General features: G+C 45.5%; 1 protein-coding gene and 1 long non-coding RNA gene across 2 annotated transcripts in view; one reads left to right on the forward strand and one right to left on the reverse strand.

Moving 5' to 3' along the window:
• Window positions 1–635: 635 nt before the first annotated feature.
• The window catches only part of UBTD2 (ubiquitin domain containing 2), a 43289-nt gene continuing 19807 nt past the window's right edge, over window positions 636–24117 (reverse strand). Inside the window, exons 2-3 of the mRNA XM_053991418.1 lie at window positions 18982–19218; window positions 636–1112 (exon numbers count right to left, since the gene is read on the reverse strand). Of these exons, the coding sequence (XP_053847393.1) occupies window positions 715–1112; window positions 18982–19218 (635 nt within the window). The 3' untranslated portion in view covers window positions 636–714. The remainder of the gene's footprint in view (window positions 1113–18981; window positions 19219–24117) is intronic.
• On the forward strand, window positions 4679–5524 carry LOC128815035 (uncharacterized). Its single transcript, XR_008439538.1, has 2 exons — window positions 4679–4790; window positions 5322–5524. It is a non-coding gene; the product is annotated as an uncharacterized LOC128815035 (long non-coding RNA).

The raw sequence follows: 24117 nt of genomic DNA on the forward strand, positions 1-24117 counted from the left end.
ACAGCCTCTGTGACCTGAGGGGCAGCAATGCAGCAGGCACAGGCTCAGGTGCCCCCGAGGCGGGAGGCTGGAGCAGGTAAATTACAGTACAGAGCAGGCAGGGCTGAGTTATTGCCCGAGGCAGTGGCACAGGGCTGCACTGCCACCTTGGAATGTACAACTGCTCAGTCTGAGCAGCACCAGCAGCTGCCAGAGAGCAAAGCCCAGCCCAGCTCCACTGCCCAGGGCTGGCTGTGCCTCATCAGAGGCCGGGCACACCCGGAGGGATCCCCGTGACCACCGGGCTCCTTCCTGCAGGAACTGTGTGTGCTGCTGATATGGAACTGGATACACTGATTCCGTTTCAAGTTGGCTTTTTAAATAAAAGTGCTCTCTGCTGCTCCGGCCTCGTGGATGGGGACACCACTGACACTTCCAGGACCATTACATATCTGTATTAAGTGAAGAACAATCTCTTCCCTCCCTCTTTTCCCTTCCCTTCCTTTGCCCTTGCCCCGTTCCTCTTGCTGTCGTGCTCAATACGAGATCAGGCAAACCCCAGAGGCCAGGTTACATCTTTACGTTTTTGCAGATCTCCATCACAGATGGAATTTTTTGCTGGTCATTCCTTGCAACCCATCCACGAGCAGGACAACCCCAAAAAGAAGAGAGGGCAGTGAAAACAAAACCCCACAACAGAGACGCGGGAGAGAAGAGCCAACAAACGAGCAGAAATCAGTTTTCCACCGGGGTGGGATTTGCTAAGGGCTGGCTCACGATGACTTGCACCACGTAGTCCTTTGGGATTTTCAGCTCCTCCAGTTTCATTTTGTCTGCCAGGGGTCTCCCAGAGAAGAACCAGCGCTGGCTGCCCGGCTCCACTCCCTCCACGGCGTGCAGCCGCCGCTTCATGTGGTACACGGTGTCCATGCTGCGCACCTGCAGCTTCAGGTCTTTGCCCGTGGACAGGCGCAGGCGGAGCTGGCACTCGTGCCCCGAGTTGGGAGGGGGGTCAGGAATATCCAGAGTCTCCAGGTCACCCTTCTCCTCGATCATGTTGATGGGTGGGGCAAGGCAGTACACGGGGAGCTGGTAGCGGTTGCCCAGTTCATCGTAACACTCCGTAAGAGCACCTTGAGGAGAGAAGAGGGGGGAAAAATCAGCGGGAATTTGTCTTCACAGAGAGCAGCAGGCACAGCTTTCCCAGGCATTGTGCTGGGGAAGGCTGGGAAAGAGAAAAGAATGATAAACAATTCTTATCTTCCCTCACTACACCTGCTACTGTACACATGTAGAATGTGTTACAGAGATTTGTTTACCCAAGGGTGATTTCTTCATTAGCCACTAGTGACAGTGTTCAGATTCATTTGAATCTGGTAAAATTTATCAATCTGGTTGGCAAGGGCAATAAGTTTTTATTAATAGTGTAGTATAAAAGCAATTAATCAGCCTTCTAGAATCATAGTCAATGCTAATTATTATTAGTGGGGACCCTTCATACAACAGGAATTCCTGGCACATTTCACACTGGAGTGGTCACTCTGGGAAGTTTCACCCTGCTCTTCAACCACCCAAGGGGTGAGGTTGGAATTCAGGCTTTAAAGGACCAGACAAAAATCATCAATGCCCCGCCCTTGTTTGCATAAAGAAGCTCAGGGTTGGGATAAAAGCAAACACCCCCGAAAAGCCAAACACCCAGATAAACCAGGATAAAGTCCCAAAGCAGGGAGGAGGGATGAGGATGTGCTCCCCTGTGTCACTTCAAGGAGGAATCTTTCAGCAGCAGCAGCAGGGCCAAGGTTCAGGACACTCAAATGCCGCTTGGAGCGATTCCAGCAGGCTGAGCCCGAGCTGTGAAAATGCAGGAGAGCGCCGTGAAAGGAGGATTTTGTAACTTCTCAAACATCCCCAGATTGCTGGAATGGTTCTTACAGGCCTCGTGTTTTAGTGAGCGCTGCCAGGACAAACAAACACGGCCACCCAAGTCCTGCAGCTCCATCACCACCACAGCCACGACACCCAGCACGGAGCTTGGATTTCCGCAGCATCTCTGAGTCCCTGCAAAGCCCTGGAGTGTCAGGAGGGATTTTTATTGCCCTGAACTCCCTTGGGATCATCTGGATAACCTGGGTGCTCAGGAATTCAACCACAGGCTGAAGTATCAAATCCAGGCTGAGTTTTTCACAGTGTAACTTTATAAAAGAAAAGATTTTACTTTCTAAAATAGATTTCAAGTACTAGCCTAGAAAAGGAGCAGCCCATTTTCAGTGCTGTACTAAGAATTCAAGGCAGAGAAGGCTGAAAGCAGAGCCAGGGAAACTGAGGAAGCTGCATCCCAAATCCCAGCAGGAATCCTTTCTCAGTGTGGTTAAACCCCCTCTCCCCTGGTCTGAATTTACCTGTAGAACCAATTTCCACATTTTTGCCCCTAGAGGGGCACAGTCACTTGCCAAATTACCCATCCTTGTGGAGCTGGGCATGTTTGAAGAGGAGCCAAAAAACCCTCTTTGACTCTGCTCTGCACACAGCAGCCAAGTGCTTTTTGTTAGAAACTAAGGGGGGTTTTTATTTGGAGTTTTTTTTTTTTTCTTCATGCTGACACTGAGTTGTCTTAAACTTTGCTGTTTGATCAGCAAAATTACCACAATATGAAATTATGACTCAGGGATATGTGGTGTCACCCAGCCCAGTGTAACAGCAGCATCTTCTGGTGGAAATCTTTTGGATAGAAATCCTCTTTTTTTTTTTAAGGATAATTTGTGTTTGCAGAAACACACAGAGAGAAAATAATTCAAAAGATCAATGTTTTAGGCTTTCTGTTTGTTCAGGTAGCACCAAGGCATCTGTGCCCTGAGATTTATGAGAGAACAAAACAAAAAAAAGGAAATTAAATTATATAACTGCATCAACTCTGAAATTAATGAATTTCAGAGCAAACCAACCCTTATCAAAGCTGTGCTGGACCCAAACCCTTTTATGGTTCTTTGCCATTTACAGACCCAAGCCTGGAGTTCCCACATTTCAGTTTTGTTTCATGTCACTCCTCATCTATTTGCTAAATGTCACAGGACTAAATTCCAGACATAGAAACAAGTTTACTGCTAAAAACAGGCCAAAATCCAGACCTCAACAGCCTTTCAACGTAGCTAAAGCAGCTAAAATTGCTTCAAAAGCCATTTCTCTTAAAAAGAATGCATCAGCTTCAGAAGAGCACCCCAAAGAGTTAATTTTAAATAACATGGGGGGAGCTTGCTGAGGAATTCATCATTTATCTGGTGGCCCAGCTGAACTAACAAGGAGGTCACAGCTGATGCTATAAACACTGGATTCCTTAATCATCATCAGATAAGCAATATTAAAACAAATCCTCTCAAACAGCAGCTAACTTGGAGGGCTGCAGCTAAAAAAAAAATTAAATAAATAGAAAAAGGCACAGCAGAGGAAAGTTCTTGCCAATAAAACCTCACAGTCCCATCCCAGACTGAGAAATGGTTTCTACCAAACTGGAAATGTAAGAACAATTATTAAACCTCCCCAGTAATCCCAGTGTTCCATTCATCCTGGTGAAAATGTCCCCTGTCCCAAGTCCCCAAACATCCCAACTAGAGAGCACGTCCCAGCATTGCTGTTCTAACTGAAAATCACAAAAATCAAATATCCCAACTGGAGAGCACATCCTAACATTGCTGTTCTAACTGAAAATCACAAAAATCAAATATCCCAACTAGAGAGCACATCCTAACATTGCTGTTCTAACTGAAAATCACAAGAAATCAAATATCCCAACTGGAGAGCACGTCCCAGCATTGCTGTTCTAACTGAAAATCACAGCACAGGAAATCAAATATCCCAACTGAAGAACATGTCCTAACATTGATTTTTTTGTGATTTCCAGTTAGAACCCCAAACATCCCAAGCAGAGAACACCTCCTAGCATTGCTGTTCTAAGTGAAAAGCAAATTTCTGATCCTTCCTACAGGATAAAGCAGCTTGGACCACATTTAGCTGGAAGGGGCACTAAAAGAATATCAAGTTTTTATGAGAAAGTGGAAATCAAGAAAGGAAGAAATATTTTTTTTAGGTTTTTCTGTTCCTCAGGCAAGCAGGGTCCTTCCAGCACAGGAAGGATGCAGCCTCCTCGTTGCTATTGGACATGAAATGAGCACACAGAAACTTGGTGAGTTCAAGAGAGAAAAAGGCCCAATTTTATTTCTGACCTCACAATAGATAGAATTCCAGAGGTGGATTGGATTGGAGGATGGAATTGCCACCTCTCCGAGCACGCTGGTCAAACCAACAGCCCAAGAATGCAAAACAATCATTATTCACATGAATATGCATGAGAAACTCTAGTGGAAATAGGTGAACATTATCAGAAGGCTAAAGTAGTTTTATGAGAACTTTAAAACTTTCAAAAGAACTATAAAAGAAAACTTAACGCTTTCAAAAATCAGGGCAACACCTCCTCAAACCAGGGAGGAAAAGGCAGCACAGAGATGCTCCCCACATCCCAGCTGAGCCTCATTTCCCTTCCCTGCTCCCTTTTCCTTCCCCAGAGCAGAGGAGGTTCAGATGCCAACGACTCAAGAATTGGATTTTTCACTGCTGGATCATCCCAAGAAACCTCTGGAAGGGGCAGATTCCGGGAGGAAAGCAGCAGGAAGGAAGGAAGAGTGGCAGACAATGCAAAAAAAAAAACAAAAACCAACCCAACAGCAGATGGTATTATTTTAATATTTCAGAGCTAACACTGGCTTGGAGAGTGAGGGATTCTGGAAGAAGGCAGAGTTTTCTTGTTGGTTGGTATCCAGGTAGGAGACAGCTTGAGAATTTCAGAGGGAAAAATAAGCAGATGTGATCGTCAAGCATAAGGGAACGGGAACATTTTGAAATTAATTGCCTTGCCAGCCAAAAAAACCTTTGTTTTATGAAGATTATGAGGTTATTTCACTGGATTTAGAAGGGAAAACCCTAAAAAGGACTGGTTAAAATACTGCTTCCACCCCTAAGCAGTTCAGAGTTTGGACTTATCCTCCTGCAGGACCAATAATTTTAGAGCTCTCAACGACAGGAAGATCAACTTTTGCAGGAGTTCTAAAGTCAAGCAAATATGGTCACACTCACCTGAAAACACAAAAAGTTTTAATGCACTTGAAAATGGCATTTTGGCATTTCCTTAAGCTGCACACCCATTCTCTTCAGGAAAAGCAGGAAAATTCCTGTTTTCTCTTCATAAAGTGCCTTCTCTTTAAGTTTTAGAGCAATTTTGAGGAGCATTGCTCAGAAACACCCAAAACTTAAGAACTGAGCAGATTTCCATTTTATTTTTCCCCTTCTCTCAGACAGATTTGCTGCAGGAAGAGAAATTAAGACAACACAAGCCAAAATGTAGTCTCACTGCAGTGAGACTCAGCTAATTTAAGGAGATTGTCTGTGTATAACACATTTGCCCAAGGAACAGCTGGTTCAGTTGTTTTTCTGACTGAAAATCTCCATTCCAAAGCCAAGCTGAGCCTGGATTGCTGAATAAATTGGGGATAGTAGAGCTCTCACCTGTGCAGTATTGATTTGGACCCAGTATAAATCACTGATGGCTGAAATTCAGAAGGAAAACAAACAAGTCTCTGGGTTTTACAGCAGAGCAGTTCCTGGAGAGCAAAGATGAGGCAGAAAAGCTGAGTTATCTCTTCATCTTTATTAGCTGTTGATTCTAGGTCTGAACTGGGAAATACAAGATTTTATAAGGAAAAAAAAAAATGCCTGTGCTGAGCACGTGGGAGAGGTGGAGGGAGGCTCCTGCAGAATGGGAGCGGGGCTGGGACAAGAGCAAACACGCAGTGCTGCGTTCCACTCACCTCCAGGCAGCCCAAACTGGGAGGAATTCCCACCAAAAAGTTCTCCCTGGCTTAATCCCAGCAGGAACTGCTCAGCTCATCCCTGGAAGTGTCCAAGGCTGCTGTTAGCAGAGTGGCTTTGCTGTTTTCCAGAGGGAAATTTGTGGGAATACTCGTGCAAGTCAGTGCCTTGCACGGTGTAGAGAGAACAATAAAGAATTAATGGTGTGGGGGAAACACTTGATAATAAAGCAGCCATATGAACCCCCTCCTGTGCACACTGAATTTCCATGGGTTATGCAGATCTGAACTGCCAGAGAGCTCCTGGACAGAGGTGCAGTCTGGATCCTGAGGCAGGGCACAACTTTTCTGCTCTCATCCCCACCCTGCCTCTGTCACTGCAGCTCCTCAAAGAACGGGTTTGCAGATAATGAGCTTGAAGCATTTAATAATTCTCATTTCAAATCCACTGAAAAACAGCTCTTCCATTATGGGAACATTATTGGGCTGGCTCCATTCCACGCTGGAGAACAACTCCCAGAGGCAGCAGGAGATCCCAGGGCTCCAGGAGCTGCTTGGTGAGCAGGACCAGCTCATTCCCACTTGTGACACCCAGGGACTGAAATTGAAAAGAGGGGGGGAAAAAAGGAGACTGACACCCTTCCCGACCTCTAGCAGCCTACCCAGCTGCTTTTCCTGCAGTCACAGAATGGTTGGGGTTAGAAGGGACCTCTGGAGATCACCCAGTCCAGCCTTTCCCAGGCAGGGCCACCTGGAGCAGGTGACACAGGAACACACCCAGGTGGGTTTGGGATGTCTCCAGAGAGGGAATTCCACAACCTCCCTGGGCAGCTGCTCCAGGGCTCTGCCACTCTCCACAGAAAGCAGTTTTTCCTCATGCTGTAATACCAAAATAATACTTTTAAAGAGCAAATCCCAGTTGGAGAATGCAACCAAGGATCCCTCAGGTGTATTGAAGCCATCCTGCCCCAAACTAAGCCCACAGAGGGCAGGGCTTGTCCAGAGAAATTGTGGCTGCCCCACCCCTGGAATTGTTCAGGGCCAGGCTGGAAAGAGCTAGGACAGTGGGAGGTGACCCTGCCCAGTGGCACTGGATGAGCTTTAAGGTCCCCACCAACCCAAATTTTGGGAAAAGCCTGCTGCACACGTGCCAGGTGCATCGCTGGGCTTGCTGATCCTCTCCCTTCATCACAGCACAGCAGCAGCATCGCTTCACTCATTAGCACTAATTAACTAGGCTGAGGGTGAAAGATAATTAACACAGTCTTGTGAAATAGAGGAATCTCTGCACTAGCTAAACGAGCCACTTTTGTTCAGATTTTAGCCACAGCTCCCAGCTGTGCATCCCTCACCGTGCCCCATGTGCTGGAGCAGGGAGAGCAGAGGGAACAGGGATGGGACACTTTGGAAAGGGGTGCTCAGGGAACCAAATCCCTCAAAATTCCTCTTAGAAATGCACACTAGTGCCAACAGCAGCAGTGGCAATCCTGGCAGAGGAGCTGGGATCTGTCACCCCGCCTCACTCACCTGATGGAGACCAGGGAAGAAGGGACCTACAGCAGAAAGCTCCAAATTTCCCAGCACTGTAACTTCCACAAGCGACCTAATCCTCCCCTAAAAGAGCTTTACCAGAGCTCAAATTCCTCCAGTCTGTGCAGTTCATTGGCTTTCCATCACTGGCTTTGATAAATAAAGTAATTATGCATTAATGCTCAGTAGTTGTCATGTTAACAACACCATATGTACTGCCACTTCCATATCCCTGTAGAACTTGGATCTAATATTGCATGGAAGGAACAGCTTCCAAGAGATATTCCATCAGGGTTCAAAGATGACAAGTCATTTTACTAATGAAGTATTCATCTACTACTCTGCTTTGCATGTCATGAAAATAGATGCCTGTCTAGACAGGCTTCTTAGATAAAAAATTTAAAATAAAATGGTTGGTAAAAGAGCTTCTCTGTGTACTCTCTTCATTTACATTTGCTGTTCTGCATTATCCAGCTTCTTCAAGGGGCTGGAGGGTTTTGGAGGAGAAAAGGAAAGCAGGATATCATCACCACCTGAGGCTGCACTGCATCCCTCCAAGCACAGCCACGCTGGCAGTGTTTGAAATGCCCAGGTCACCTGCTCGGGGTGAGGCTGAACTCACGTTTACACACGTTGTCACTGCCTTGGGCACCGCTGATTTTTTTAGTCTGCTGCTCCTGTAAATCCAGAGGGAACACCTGGCACTCAGCATCCCAAATCCCAGAGCTGGCATGGTTCAAATGGAAAAGCAAACGGGAGGGTCACGTTACACAGGTGACAGAAATCTCCTTTTTCTTGCCAACCACAGACACTGACAGATTGTGTCCCTGGAAGTCTACAAAGTGCCACATCCAGGAATTCCTGGGACACTCCAGCAATGGGGATCCAAACCTCCCTGGGCAGTTCCAGGGCCTGAGCACCCTTTCCATGGGGAAATTCCTGCTGCTGTCCACCCTGAGCCTGCCCTGGCCCAGCCTGAGGCCGTTCCCTCTCCTCCTGTCCCTGTTCCCTGGGAGTAGAGCCTGACTCCCAGCTCCAACCTCATTCCAGGGAATTGCAGAGGAGAAGGAGAGGAGGCACAGACTGACCACGACTTGTTGGGATGTTCAATTAGCAACTGGCGACCACAGGACTTGAGCTCCTCCACCTCCTGTGCACTCCAGGCAGGGAGTTCAGCCTCCAAACAATCCCCTGCCTGCTCAAAACGAGATTTCAGAGAGTTTAATCTGAGCTCCAAGTGGATCTGGAGGGAAATTCGGGCTGATCCAGCACTTGTTAAAGCTCCAGGCAAAGCAGCAGCAGCAACAACCCCTCAGACTGAACAGCAAACAAATGTTGGCTCTGATGGAGCGTGGAGTGGTCTCCCAGAGCTGGAAAACTCCTCAAACTGAACAACTCTTCCCCACCTGTGTGCGACAGGAAGAGAAGGCAAGTGATGCCTTCAGTTTGAGCTTTCATGTTTTCCACACTCTGCACTGCATTTATAATTCTGAACTTCATGTCAAGTGCCAGCAGCTCTCCTCACAGCTCAGGCACACACAACAATCCTTTTCCAGCCCAGAACCAAGGACACCGCTGCAGCTTCAGCCCCAAAAAGTGCAAACAGCAGGGAATGGAGGAGAGCAACCTGGGAGGGTGGGACTGCAGCACCTGGAGCTGGAATTGGACACTGAACCCCAACAGGGAAATGGACCCAAACTTATAAAAGTGTCAAAACTGGTGAGCAGGAGCCCATGTGGGGTGGAGCCACGGCCGGGCTCTTGCACTGCCCAGGGTGTGTCCTGTGAAGGCCTTTCCATAAATCCCAACTTTATTGCTGTGACTCTGCCCAGCCTCTGCTCCAGGCAGCCTCTGAGGCAGCACAAAGGCATTTCAGAAAAGTGTTGCTCACTCCCCACACCAGAAAAGACAAACTGAAACCAAAGGCAGGAAATCGAGAGGCAAGTGCTGCAGGGGCAGGGACTCGAGAAGAGTCCAAGCAGTTATGCTGACAAAACTCCTCAAAATACCTTTCAAACCACCAGATATTTAAGGAAAACAACAGCAGGACAGAGCCATGAGGTGCATCCTTTAATAAATCCCTACTTTGTCCCTGCAATGGGTTGCAGGCAGGCTCTGAAGGCAGCAGCAGCCCAGGCTGAGCCAGAGGAGGTTTTTGCCCTGCACCTCTGTCCTGACTGCTCCCAGCTCCTGCATCCCCGTGCTGCACTGCAGCAGCTGCAGAGGAGCTGCACGCTGCTCATGTGCCTGCTCAGCCTGCAGGGATCAGCAGGAAAAATGTGAAAGGCTCCAGGGAGGCAGCCTGACACCATCCCCCATCCCAAAATAAAATAAAATAAATTAGCGCCCACATCCCAAAATAAAACTCCAGCACAAGGCTGGCTCAAGCTGTGGGGGTGGAGGGGATTAAAGGAGGTTAAAGGAAGATGTGAGCGTTGCTTTGTTTGGTCCTCACCTCCACTGTTCTGAAAAGAGTGGAGGTTTTTGTTTAAAATAAAAGCAAAAAAAACAAACAAAAAAAAAAAAAAAAAAAGAAAATAAAAACTTAAAAATAGGAAAAAAAAAAGAAATTAAAATAAAAATGAAAAAATATATTAAAAATTAAATAAAAATAAAAATGAAAAAATATATTAAAAATTAAATAAAAATAAAAATAAAAATAAAAATAAAAATAAAAATAAAAATAAGAAATGAAATTAAATGAAATTTGAAAAAAAGGAAATGAAATGAAATTAAATGATTAAAATAAAATAAATTTAAAAAATAAAATAAAATAAATTTAAAAAATTAAAAAATAAATAAAATAAAATAAAATAAAATAAAATAAAATAAAATAAAATAAAATAAAATAAAATAAAATAAAATAAAATAAAATAAATAAGTGGCCCTTATTTCAAATAAAAAAAGAGGAAAACTGATTAATTAAGCAAAAAGGTGGAAGATGGAATGTTGGTGCTGCCTCATGCCCTGAATGTGCCCCGAGCAGAGGCTGCACAGATGGTGAGAGCCCAAAAAGGTTAAAAATTCAAGGCCTTGCTGTACCTGTGACCTTCTATAAAAACCTTCCTTGATCACTCAGGAATCATTAGAAGCACCTGGGAGCTTTCATTGCTCCTGTGCACTTTCAAGGAGTCAAAACACGGGTGGAACCACAGAGTTCATTTTGCTGCAGGTTTTTCTTTGCAATAAAGCTGCAAACCAAACACTGCTCGCCCTGGGCTGGGCTCAGCCGTGGCTCAGCAAAAAAAAGGAAAGATTTTTTTCTCAGTGCTAAGTGTCAGCAAAAAGCAGCTCCCAGCTTTAGGTGCAAGAAAATCCTTCGAAATTTGGATTTTTCCAAGCTGCCTGTAACACAGACAGTGACTGACTCTGAGTTCTCAGTGTTGGAGGAGGTTGTGGAATATTTAAAAGTACTGAAATACCTCGTGGGTGCTGCCCATGTTCCCTGGGACACCTCAGGTAGGATTTCCTCAGCCACTACCTGCCCCTAAAAGGTTAAAAGGAGAAACTTTCTGGAGCTCACACACTTCTGCCTTGGTTTTGGAGAAAAGTTACCATCTTATTATTATTGAAATCCCTGAGGCCAAACCAGCTGAAGATTTGGTTGGAGAAAAGCTACCAGGCCCTGGTTCTGGAGAAAAGTTACCATCTTCTTATTATTGAAACTCCTGAGGCCAAACCAGCAGAAGATTTGGTTGGAGAAAAGTTACCAGGCCTTGGTTTTGGAGAAAAGTTACCATCTTCTTATTATTGAAATTCCTGAGGCCAAACCAGCAGAAGATGCCAAATGTTTTGGCCACAATCAGCTGGAGGTGATGGAAGAGGAGCGGGATGGGGCAGAAGCAGGTGGGACAGCCAAGGGCTGGCTCAGCACCCTGAGGGCACCAATCCCTCCAGGAACACCAAATTGCCAGAACACCAATCCCTCCAGGAACACCAAATTGCCAGAACACCAATCCCTCCAGGAACACCAAATTGCCAGAACACCAATCCCTCCAGGAACACCAAATTGCCAGAAGCCAGCAAAGCCAGCCCTGGAGATCACCAGGGAAGGCTCTCACTGCAATCTTCAAGGGGAAAACCCATTTGAAACTTCATTTCCCACTTCCATTTTCAACACTTCATATTTCTTTTTCTCATTTCCCAAGCAGACAGCGAGGCAGATGAAGCTGATACTCGGTCCCTGCACTGTAAGCAGCCAATAATGGACTAAATGTCCACTCCTGGGGAATATTGAATAAAGCAGACATCATGTCCTGGCCACTCTCAGATACCACAGGATTATTATTCACCTAAACCACTCAACAGGCAGCTTCCTCCATGAGGAATTTGAGAGGTTCTTTTGTCAAAATCTGGGTTTATTTTGAGCATCTTGTGGCCAGTTTGGGTTTGTTGCTTTGCTTTTTGGTTTGTTTGTTTGCTTGTTTGTTTGTGGGGTTTTTTTCCCCTTAAAGGAATTAGCTGCAATTTTCTGGTCACACATTAATGGTTAAAAAAAAAAAACCCAAAACAGCATTTCTGAAAAGTGTTGCTCACTCCCCACACCAGAAAAGACAAACTGAAACCAAAGGCAGGAAATTGAGAGGCAAGTGCTGCAGGGGCAGGGACTCGAGAAGAGTCCAAGCAGTTATGTTGACAAAACTCCTCAAAATACCTTTCAAACCACAGAAGTTAAAGATATTTAAGGAAAACAACTGTAGGATGGAGCCATAAGTGGGGTTTTTATTTGAAGGTTTGAGAGTTTCTAACCTGCACTTAGATATATAAATATTCCAGCCAGCCACAATTGCTTTACATCCTGAGGATTTGATTCATTTTCCTCCCACTTGAAGAAAACTTTGGGAATCCAGCATCCCTCAGCAAGGATGTTGTGATCCATTTAAAAAATATTAATCACAGCAGAAATGATGGAAAGCAGCACCTTCACTGCAGGAGGTTGTTGAGGAAAGTGATTCTTTCTCAGGATCAGGAGGAATTTGGAGACACAACAACAAAACACATCTTTTACTGGAACCATGGCCATTCCCAAGGGGAACAAGCCAATTTTCCAGGTGTGATGGACACAGAAAATGCCAAAATTCACCAAAGTAAGAGGCAGCAGAGGAGGAGAAGGAGCTGCCACTGTGCCTGAGCAGGCTGAGGAAGCTGGAGCAGGGAAATCCCATATCCAGGCACTCAGCCTGGAGGTGAGGATCCCTCCTTTGGATGGAGCCTCCTGATGAAAAAGCAATTCCTGTGCCTGGGCACTGAGAGAGGCAGAGATTTGGGGGATTTCTCCTCAGCAGGAGGCTCTTTGTGAGGAGCCAGGGCAGCCAGAGCTGCTCCAGGAAATGCATTTGGGGATGAGCTGGGAAATGGATTTGGGGATGAGCTGGGAAATGGATTTGGAGATGAACTGGGCTCCCCCACTCTGGGAAATGGATTTTGGGGATAAACTGGCAATTGGATTTTGGGATTAGCTGGGCTCCCACACTCCGAAAAATGGATTTTGAGATGAGCTGGGCTCCCTTGCTCTGGGAATTCAATTTTGGAATACACTGGGCTCCCCTGCTCTGGAAAATGGATTTTGGGGTGAGCTGGGCTCCCCAGCTCTGGGAATTGAATTTTGGGATGAGTTGGGCTCCCTTGGTCTGGGAAATGGATTTTGGGATGAGCTGGGTTCCCCCACTCTGGGCAATGGATTTTGGGGTGCTCTGGCAGGAGCAGAGCCAGCAGAGCCATTTCTGTCACACGTGCAGGGAGGGGGACGGGGCTGGACCACCCAAACCTGAGGCACCAAGCAAGCAGCAAAATTGGGATGCAGCTGCCAGCCCTTCCCAGAGGATCCCTGGGTGCTGGGAGGCAGGAAGGGACTCAAGCAGCCCTTTTCTGAAATTCTCAATGCATTCACTCCTCATTTCAGCCACGTTCAGCCTAAGGAGGGGACTTGACGTCAAGAACCCTTAAAAATAGACACGGATGTGTAGAAGAAAAAGCAAAATAAAAGCACCCTCCTAATGCACACACAGCCTCAGTGCCAGCAGCAGCTTGTCTGCTTCCTCACAAGACAGCAGCAATTTTGGGTTTTAATCCTTTGCCTTTTGGGTTTTTTTTTTTTTTTAACTGAACAAAAACAAACCAGAAAAAGCTTCCCTGGAACTAATAACTGCTGTCTCCTGAGCCCCAAAGCAACAAACCAGGAGGCTCAGCTGTAAATTTTATGATATTCACTACAGATTTTAGGGTTTGCTTAACTTTCAGGGGCTGCATTTTCCTCTCAGTACTACTGCTGGTCATATTGACAGACAGGCTTTGATAGTCAGACCTCCCAAAGCTTTCATAACTCTGCTGCAGCCTAAAATTAGACAGCCACAGTCACCAAAATATCATTTACTCCCCTTTTAAATGGGCATTAGAGAAACCTGAGTGAGTATTTGGTGTCCTCACAGAAAAAACCACATTGTCCAGCAATGTTTTACACGTGTGTAGAGAATGTAACCCATCAAAAATATGATTTTTTTCAAGATAATTAAAAAGCCTCTTCAGACAAGCAAGCAATTCCTACAGCTTTCATTCCCAGCAGTGGATACAGCAATTTTCAGGGAGAAGAGGAGGAAAAACCACAAGGAGCTTTAAGGTGGTGGCTTTAAGGGCAGCAGTTCACAGGGGATTCAATTTAAATGCTAAAGGTTCCACAGCAAAATTCACTGCACAGATTCACTCCATCACAAATTCATCAATACAACAGGGAAGTCCAACATTGCCACCACACAAAGAGCTCTGCAAAAGGACAGAATTCCACTTCTGGAGCTGTTTAATTCACAGGAAGCAGCCGTGGAATGGTCAGTGTTAAAAACCTTCACTTTATAGCATTTTGTGGCAGATATTTCTGAATTACCGTGCAAATTTCAATACGAATGCTTGGCCTGCTGGGCTGTGAGCACACACACTGACAGCTCAGTTTTCCATCAACATCAAATAAAATAAATGGGCTCAATAAATGGAGATTTTCACCATCATAAATAAAAAGGGAGTTTGCAACATAGCAAAGGGCAACTTTTTTATGGACTGCAAGTGATAAATGTTGAAAACACCCAAAAGCAAACCTGCTGGTGGAGTGCCCCATCCCTGGAGGTGTCCAGGGAGCAGATTCCACAGAGTTATGTGTTCCTCCTGGAAACCAGGCAGCTCCAGAGGTGGGATTGTGTCATTTTGCTTTTTGTTGGAAGGCACCATTGGATCACGTGTGGCACTGATAAATCTGTGGCTGAGAGCTCTGCAGGTGGCACTCTGGTGACAAGGTGGGACTGCTCACAAGCTGGACAGGACCGTGGAAATCTTTTCCAACCTAAGCAATTCTGGGATTGTGTGGGATTTAATTAGCAGAGTTCTGCTGGAAGTAAGGAATTTGTGGGAAACACCCCATGCCTTCCCCACACTGCTGCTCTTGGCTTTGAGGGCTTTTCTTGTTGTTATTCAGGATTTTTTTATGCTTTTCTAATTGGTATTTCACCCAAAGGAGAGGACAATGCTCTGTTCAGAGTGGGAATATCTCAGTGATGTCCTTTCCTTCCCCCCAGCATTTCAGGGAAATATTCCCATCCCATTTTTGGGGATCTCAGGGACCTGGGACAGCAAATAAAGAGCCAGAGGTGCTCTGGAAAAGCCAGCTGGGACCACAGGAGCTTTCAGAAAAGCTGAAAACTCAGCAGAGAGACCCTTTCACCACCCCAAGAGCAGGAAAGGAGCTAAACCCCAATACCCCGGGAGCTCTGCAGCAGGTGAGGTGTCCAACCTGGAATTTATTGCCTAATAAGGGTTAAAAACACCCTGACCCAAAGCTGATAGTGGAGTGGCTTTAAGGGTAAATTTTATTTTATTCCAATTTTTTTGCAATTTTTTTATTTGTTTTGGTGAATTTTCTTTACTGTATTTTATTACCTATTAAAGGTGATTTGTATTTTATTACCTATTAAAGGTAACCTGCATTTTATTACAACTTCCCCCTGTAGAAATTGCCTTTTTCTGCCATCTCCAATTTATATTTTAGCAAAAAAAAAAAAAAGCAAAACAATGCAAGGGCTGCAAAGATGCAAACTCTGAGATATTTAACCCAAATATCCTGGGAATTCTGCTGCAGCTCATGAAGTGTCCATCCTGGAATTTAAAAAACTCCACTTAACCCCAGCCAGATTGCAATTAATATTAATGACTTGCAGGGCAAGTTCAGCTCAGCATTAACATTATTATAAAATACTACACACTCCAAGATTTCCTGTTTGATAGCTGAGAAGTATGGAAAACTCTTCTTCATGAAATTTAAATGGACTCATCAATAAAATATGGAGGATGTGCTACTTTAAGGCAGGAGGAGGAGAAAAAAAAAAAAAAAAAAGAAGTATAAATCGGTGATAACGTTATTTCTATTTTTAAATCCATCCCACAGAGTCACCCAAGATAGATGAGAAGTGCTAAGCCCATCCCACGAGCTTATTTATTTATTTAATACTTCTTACATGCTATTTTTAACAGCAGAAGCCAGCAAAAGGCATCCATTAGAAAAAAATCACACTGCTGAGAGTCTTCCTCACACCAGAGGAGTGGCAGATCTGGCTGAAAGCAGCCTCACAAGAGATTTTTTAATTTTTTTTTTCCCTTTCCTGTAGGGTTTTGGAATAAAAAAGCAATTTTATTTTTGCAGCATCAGCTAAGGCCGAGTCTCGGTCTGCAAATCTTGATTTTGTCAGTCCTTACCCCCTCCCCAAACCCCTCCTCTCCCTCCTCCACTTCATTTTCATTTTCTCATGGCCTGAACACAGGGACAGCCAAACGTGGATGGAGGGCTTGGGTTGGGTTTATTTTATTTTATTTTTTTTTATTTTTTATTTTATTTATTTTTTTTTTTAAAGCCTCTTGTTGTACACACAGCAAATAAATGAAAGCAAACACCACAGCCCCTGGCACTGCAGCATTTGCAGAAGAAAAAACTTGTGAGAAAGGTTTGTTTTCGGTTTTTTTTTTCTTTTTTTTTTTCCCATAGACTTAAAGGAATTTATCCAACAAATGTTGGGTTTTCTTGGGGAAATATTTAGATTCCCACCAGGAATAAAGAGTGGCACATCCAGGGATGGGGATCCAACCCTCCCTGGGCAGTTCCAGGGCCTGAGCACCCTTTCCATGGGGAAATTCCTGCTGCTGCCCACCCTGAGCCTGCCCTGGCCCAGCCTGAGGATTAATTTTCATCCAGACTTTTCTACAGAAGACAGAGCTTGGGCAGGTGAAGAGATGCAGAGGGGAAAAAAACCCAAAAAACAAAAAAATCCAAAATAAAACCAACCCCTCCCCCCCCCCCCCCCCCAAAAAAAAAACCAAAACCAAAAACCCCAAAAAATTAAAGAATTCCCCCACCAAAAAAACCCCACAAAATTAAAAAACCCAAAAAACCAACCCCCCAAAAGAACCAAACCAAAAAAAACCCGAAAAAAAATAAAAAAACCACCAAAACAAACCAACAAAACCCAAAAAACAACCAAAAAAAAAAACCCACAAAAACAAACAAAAAAACAAAACAGAAAAAAAACCAAAACCCAAAAAAAAAAGGGATAAAAGTTGAATTCCAGCAGTGCCAGTGGTCCCCATGCCCTCAGGATCCCATCCTGCTGCAGACACCACAGCTGCATTTCTTCACAGCTCTTTTATTTTCCTTTCTTCCCACATTTTGCCCAAAAATGAGCTTTTTTTTTTGGTGAACAAAGCCCCCAGAGGCTGCTGGTGTCACTCAGAGCAAGGAGAGTTTGTTCTTCCAGCCTGGAGAAAAGCTCAGTTTGCACCCCTGGCTCCCCAAATGGAAGGATTTGATCCATAAATCTCTCCATCCATGGCACTAACAATGCCTGATGAGTCAGGAATATTTGGATTTTTAGAAGCAGCAGCTTTTCTCTGGACTGGGAAGGTCACACTGCATGGAGAACTTTGCCAACAGCTGATGCCCAAAAGTGAATAAAAAATAAATCATGCAATTCTGTGGGTAGAAAAATCCCCAGTAAGCTCCAGATCCTGGATAAAAATTGTAAATATTCTCTCTGTTTGGAATTCAGCCTCGAGCCACGCCTGGCTTGGGCAGCAGAGCCTCTGATAGAATTTGATTTCTGAGTTTTTTCTGAGATACTCTGAATATTCTGCATGTGGGCCTTAAAAAGCAGATTATAACCTGCCAGCAGTAGGCAGGGCTCGAAGCAAACTGCTGGAAAAACCAAATTTAAGAGTTCACATCCTTTTTGTTTTTTTTTTTTTCCTAAATCTGGGAGCCTTGAAAGTGCACATTGCACATCTTCTCTTTTCCTGAGACTCACAAGGGACTCCCCCTGTGACCCCAAATTCAGCCTGAGCCTCCCAGGCAGGATTAAACTGCCTCAACTCTGGATTTATTCAGCTCCTCCCTCACAGTTCCAAGCTGTTGTTGCCACTCTAACAAGAGGCAGCACAGACCCAACTGTGCCAAACACCTTCTTTGCAGGATCTGATTGCCATAAATTGAAATGTTTTCCCCCAAAGTGCTGCTCATCTGTGCTCGTGCAACGTTTCAGCTCAATGCACAACCCAACAGCTCATTAATTGGGGGGCTCATCAAATTCATTAGACAAATAACATCCCCCTCGCTGCTCCTGGCTCCAAACCTTCACTTGTTAAGATAATTATGTTTTTACCAGGCTTTTGCATGGTCAAAAGCAGAGTCAGAGCCTCACAGAGAGGAACTTTCCCACATTAAAGACAATTTTTGAGGGCTGCAGCCTGATGTGAGGAAGACACCACAGTGAAAGGTCTCCTGTGTTTTATTCCCCGTGTATAAATTGAGTTTTCCTGGCACCTACAATTGATATTTTAGCAACTAAAAACAATGCAGCAACTCCCTTAGGTCTGCAAAAATGCGTTTTCTGAGTTATTATTTCCATTTGTCTGAATGGTGACTTCAAATGATCACTCACTTCTTGCCAGCCCCCCTCTCACTGTATTTCTGTTAGGAATATGATTTATTTCTGAGTTCTGGAGTGAAGCAAATAGAGCTTAGGAAAAAAAAAAAAAAACCCACCCAGCAGGATTCAGAATAACAAAACAAAGGGGAAAGTACCCAAAATAAGAGCTTGCAGTTTATCTCACACAGGATCTAACAGCAGATTGCCAGCTCCAATTTTTTGGGGAATTTTTTTCAGGCTCTTTAGAAGAGAAAGTTTAAAAAAAACCCAAACAGTTCAAGTGCCAAAGAAACCCATCAAATCAGGAGGGAAAAATAATCTACTTCCTTACAAAGAGAAGCTGGGGAAGAAGTTATGAAAATGGTGCCTTGGAGCATCCAGGTGTTCCAAGAGACTCCAGAAAGTCCCAAGTGCTGCCTGGAAAGATCAGACCCAAGCTGAGCATTCCCATGGCCCACATCATCCCTTCCAACTGCAGGAGCTACCAAAAAAAAAGCAGATTTCCTTGGTCCCTCTCTATATTAACACCGTTTTGCTCAGAAATTCCGAACAGGAGCACATCCACACTGAAACTCAGACATTTCAAACTGATTTTGAGGGTAAAAACATCATTATTTTAACCTGGTACCCTTTGGAGAGGCCACATCCTCGTGAGCTGCACCTACCATGGGGCAGTGTTATGTTTGCACCATCAATGATTGCTTGTGCCAGTTCGTGGTCGTTGCTCTCAAAGGCGTGGGCAGCAGCCTTGAGGGCATCCCAAATCTCCTTCCTGCCCTCGAAGGCCGGGGCTGTGTCCCAAAATTCATCCCTCTTACTGCGGAGCTGCCCGTCCGTCATGGGGTAATCGCTCTTCCATTTGGGCTTCTCCTTCTTCAGGGGCTGGTTACGACCAAGAGCCACTGTGGGGGACAGAGAAAACAGGGAATTCATCAAAAGAACACCACAAAATTCCCTTTGGTTGCTCTGTTTTGGATTTACAGTGATGCCTCAGGTTTAAATTTTCTATTTTTCACATTCTGAGCTGCTTTAGTGTGTAATTCTGAGCTTCACATGAGGGGATGCTGAGCTCTGTGCACAGAGCAGGAGACAAAACAATTCCTGCTCTAGCTGGGCACCAAGGACAAATGATCCAAACCTCAGGCCCAGGAGCACAAACAGCGTGGGCTGGAGAGAGAAAAACAAGCAGGATGGGAGTGCCTGGGCTAAAGCTGGAATGGGACAATGAACTGCAAGGTGCAAATGGAGCAGAGCTGATCCCAGTGAGAGCCCCCGGGAGCGCTCGTGCATTTTGGGAACATTTGGGTTCATCTTGGGTTCATTTTGTGCCATTTTGGATCATCCTGGGTTCATTCTGTGCCATTTTGGTTCATCCTGGGTTCATTTTGTGCCATTTTGGATCATCCTGGGTTCATTTTGTGCCATTTTGGATCATCCTGGGTTCATTTTGTGCCATCTTGGTTCATCCTGGGTTCATTTTGTGCCATTTTGGTTCCTCTTGGGTGCAGCCCAGTCTGCCCAAGGTGGATCCATGGAGGAGATCCTTTTAATGAATCCCTGCTTTATTCTGTAGCTCTGTCTGGTCTCTGCTCTAGCTCAGCCTCCACAAGAGCTCAGTTTACAAGCCTGGTCCTTTTTGTTCATCACCTCCCAGGTGATGCAGCGAGATGAGCATTATTCAGACAATGCCCATGGTTCAGATTCTCATTTCTTGAGAGAATTATGTTTTTACCAGGCTTGTATGGTCAAAACCAGACTCAGAGTCTCCTCACCTTTCCCAAGAGGTCAAAACACTGTGGAGTTTAGAAGGGAGGTGATAGGGATGTGGGCCATGCAATTGTCATTTGCTACTTTTAATTAGGAGCTGACTTTGTTTCTGTGCAAATGCATCCTCCTGCTTGCTGATTTCCCCTGGAAATCCAGGAATCCATCAAGGTTTAAAGAGCATTTTCCTCCTCCTCAATAAACACAAACCCATTTGTTTCCCTTTAACTACAGCTATTTTTGTGTAACAGCCACTTTGAGGTTATCACACAGGTAGAAAAGCTGACAGATTAAATCTCCCTGCTCTCATCCCCATCAGTGCCTGCTGCTGCAGCAGGAGATTCCAAGTTCACAGAGGTTTTAAGGAGACTAAACCCCACAGGAGGTTAAGCCACACACCTTTATTCAATCTGACCCCACATGACCAAAGAATGATCAGCTTCCTGAGCCAGCTCAGGATGACAGACACGTTCATGAACCTGAAGTGTAAGTCATGGAAAAGAGCAGTTTGAAAAGGATTCCTGCTGGTGAGGTGACATTGCCAGCTACGCAGGGGAATGAGCTTTCTTTGGATTACAAAACATGGCAGAATGGGTTGGGTTGGAAGGAACCTTAAAGATCATTTAATTCCACCCCCTGCCATGGGCAAGGACACCTCCCACCACCCCAGGGTGCTCCAACCCCGTCCAACCTGCCCTTGGACACTGCCAGGGATGGGGCCACACAGCCAAGAATTTCTTCCCAACATCCAATGTGAGCCTATTCCCTGTCAGTTTGGAGCCATTCCCAGTATCCTGTCACTCCATCACTGGAAATCCTCTCTCTCTCTCCATCCTTTCCTTTCTCTCCATCTGCAGCTCCTTCAGGCGCTGGGAGGCCACCCTGAGGTCACCCCAAAGCTTCTCCTCTCCAGGCTGAATGACCCCAGCTCTCCCAGCAGAGCTGCTCCATCCCTCCAGTGCTGGTGGCTCCTCTGGAGGATGCATTTGCACAGAAACTGAAGTCAGCTCCTAACTAAAAGTAGCAAATGACAATTGCATGGCCCACATCCACCGACTCCAGCTGCTCCTCCGTGTCCCACGCAGGACCCAACAACAATAAACTCCTGAATCCTTTCGAGTGACCACAAGCATTTATTGCTTTTTGTTTCCACGGGATTGCTTCCCTGGGACTGCTTCCATTTGCCTTCCAAAGGAGTGCTGGCCATTTAGCAGACTGCAGAGCAGCAAACCCCAGTGTTTACAAAACACCCAAGTTTCCTGGCAGAGCCCAGCCTTTCCCAGTCCAAGGCTCAGCTGAGCACACCAAGCCTGGAAGATGATGCTGGGGCAGCCTCGAGCAATGGGGTTGTGCATTAAACCCTGTACATCCTAAAATTCTAAAAACATATGTGGGGAAAACACTCCAACAAGGAATTGTTTGCTTATTAAGGCTCAGCAGCCAGAGCATGACATTTTCAGCCAGACAGAACAGGACACGCTGCAAGAAATTTGGGTCAGTGGATATCTTTTTTTTTCCATTCCACTCTAGCTCACATCTGTTTGCACGTCCACTCAGTGGACGCCAATTTGTCCCACAGGGGCCTCTCCTTGTCCCCAAACATCAATTATGGAAGCAGGTTAAAGGCACTTCCCGCAGCCCCACTGCAAATCCAGCAGCTCATTCCTCTCCCTGCTTTCCCACTCTGCCCCAGACAGCACCCAGATTTATTGAAAATTGATTTATCCTCACTCCAGCAGAGGCTCAGATCCTCACAGCCTCCAGTAACTCCTCCCTGGAGATCCCACCCTTCCTACACAGACAGCAGGGATGATAAACCCGGTGATAAATTCTTTTTTTTCCAAGCTGGAAGGAAGGGTGGTGGAAGAAAGTGACTCTCCCAATGGCTCAAAAGCCAAATCCACTCTAACAAGCCATCCATCCCAGTACTCAGCCTTTAAACACAACCTGCCTTCAGCACAAGCCAGTGTTTAAAAAGATCTTTGGCGTGTTTATCATTTAATAGAAGTGCTTCAAGGATCCCCAAAAAGCTTCATGGCTTCCCTGAAGAAATATTCATTATTTAGCTCTGTGGCTAGATGGGGCAGAAAGGATGAGAGAAATTTATGCCATGTAAAAGAAATAACGTGTAAAAAGGCCCAAATATTTCTCTTTCCAGCCCGTGTTTTAGTCACTAAAGCAAAACATGCAAATTTCTACAACCAAACTTTTGGACCACATCAAAGGACTTTCCCTTTTCTGTTAACAAGGCTGATAAAGAAACAAACATCAACAGTCTGAACCACTTAAAAGTATTTACAGTGTCAGTTTTCTGTTCCTGACTTTGGAAAGAAATTAGAGCTCAAAAGGAAACGTTGACTTCATTTAAGACCATACACATCAGAGGCACCACCAGCTCGCAGGATCCAGAAGAGAAAGCAGCATCCACAATTAATTTTTCATCTTACACCACTTCAACATGAGTAAGAAATTATTAATACCCTGCTCGAAAGCAGGAATTGTTTTCTAAATGCCAAGAAGAAGGCACCTTCTCTCTGAAGCAACTCTCCAAGTCACCCTCTCAGCAGAGGCCAACGGTTGGTATTTTTGGCAAGGGATTTATTTAGAAGGGAATATGGAAATCAGCACTTTTCAAAAAACGAAATATCGGCAGCCACGCTCCAAAGTGAGTTAGGTTGTTGCTCCAACAGCTCAGGGGGTGCTGTGCATCCCAAAGAGGGTAAGAAATCCACGGAGCTGAGGTTGGAAAAGCCCTCCCAGCCCATCCATCCATCCATCCATCCATCCATCCATCCATCCATCCATCCATCATCCATCCATCCATCCATCCATCACCCATCCATCCATCATCCATCCATCCATCCATCACCCATCCATCCATCCATCATCCATCCATCATCCATCCATCCATCATCCATCCATCATCCATCCATCCATCATCCATCCATCCATCATCCATCCATCATCCATCCATCCATCATCCATCCATCCATCATCCATCCATCATCCATCCATCCATCATCCATCCATCCATCATCCATCCATCATCCATCCATCCATCATCCATCCATCATCCATCCATCATCCATCCATCATCCATCCATCCATCATCCATCCATCATCCATCCATCCATCCATCCATCATCCATCACCCATCCATCCATCCATCATCCATCCATCCATCCATCATCCATCCATCATCCATCCATCATCCATCCATCATCCATCCATCATCCATCCATCCATCATCCATCCATCCATCATCCATCACCCATCCATCCATCCATCATCCATCCATCATCCATCCATCACCCATCCATCCATCATCCATCCATCATCCATCCATCATCCATCCATCCATCATCCATCCATCCATCCATCCCTCCATCACCCATCCATCATCCATCCATCACCCATCCCTCCATCATCCATCCCTCCATCATCCATCCATCCATCCATCATCCATCCATCATCCATCCATCATCCATCCATCCATCCATCCATCCATCATCCATCCATCCATCATCCATCCATCCATCCATCCATCACCCATCCATCATCCATCCATCATCCATCCCTCCATCATCCATCCATCCATCCATCATCCATCCATCATCCATCCATCATCCATCCATCCATCCATCCATCATCCATCATCCATCCATCCATCATCCATCCATCCATCCATCCATCCATCCATCCATCATCCATCCATCCATCCATCCATCCCCACCTTGTCCCCAGCCCTGAGCACCGAGTGCCACCTCCAGGAGTTCCTCGGGCACCTCCAGGGATGGGGAGCCAAACCTCCCTTCCAAGGCCTGCTTGGAAAGGTGGTGATGGATCAAAGACTGGACACAAACTCTTGGAGATCTTTTCCAATCCTACTGATTCTGTTTAATGCCTCAAAGTGCCCCAAAGCAGTGGCACACGAGCCGTGGGCTGTTCCTGTAGGATTTAGCAGCATTACCTGTTTTCCCTCCACAGGCAGGCTGCTACCCTGGGATCCTCGAGGCAGCTGCTCCTGCCTTCCCCAC

Source organism: Vidua macroura, chromosome 15 (assembly GCF_024509145.1).
Source record: "Vidua macroura isolate BioBank_ID:100142 chromosome 15, ASM2450914v1, whole genome shotgun sequence".
NCBI classification, from domain to species: Eukaryota; Metazoa; Chordata; class Aves; order Passeriformes; family Viduidae; genus Vidua; species Vidua macroura.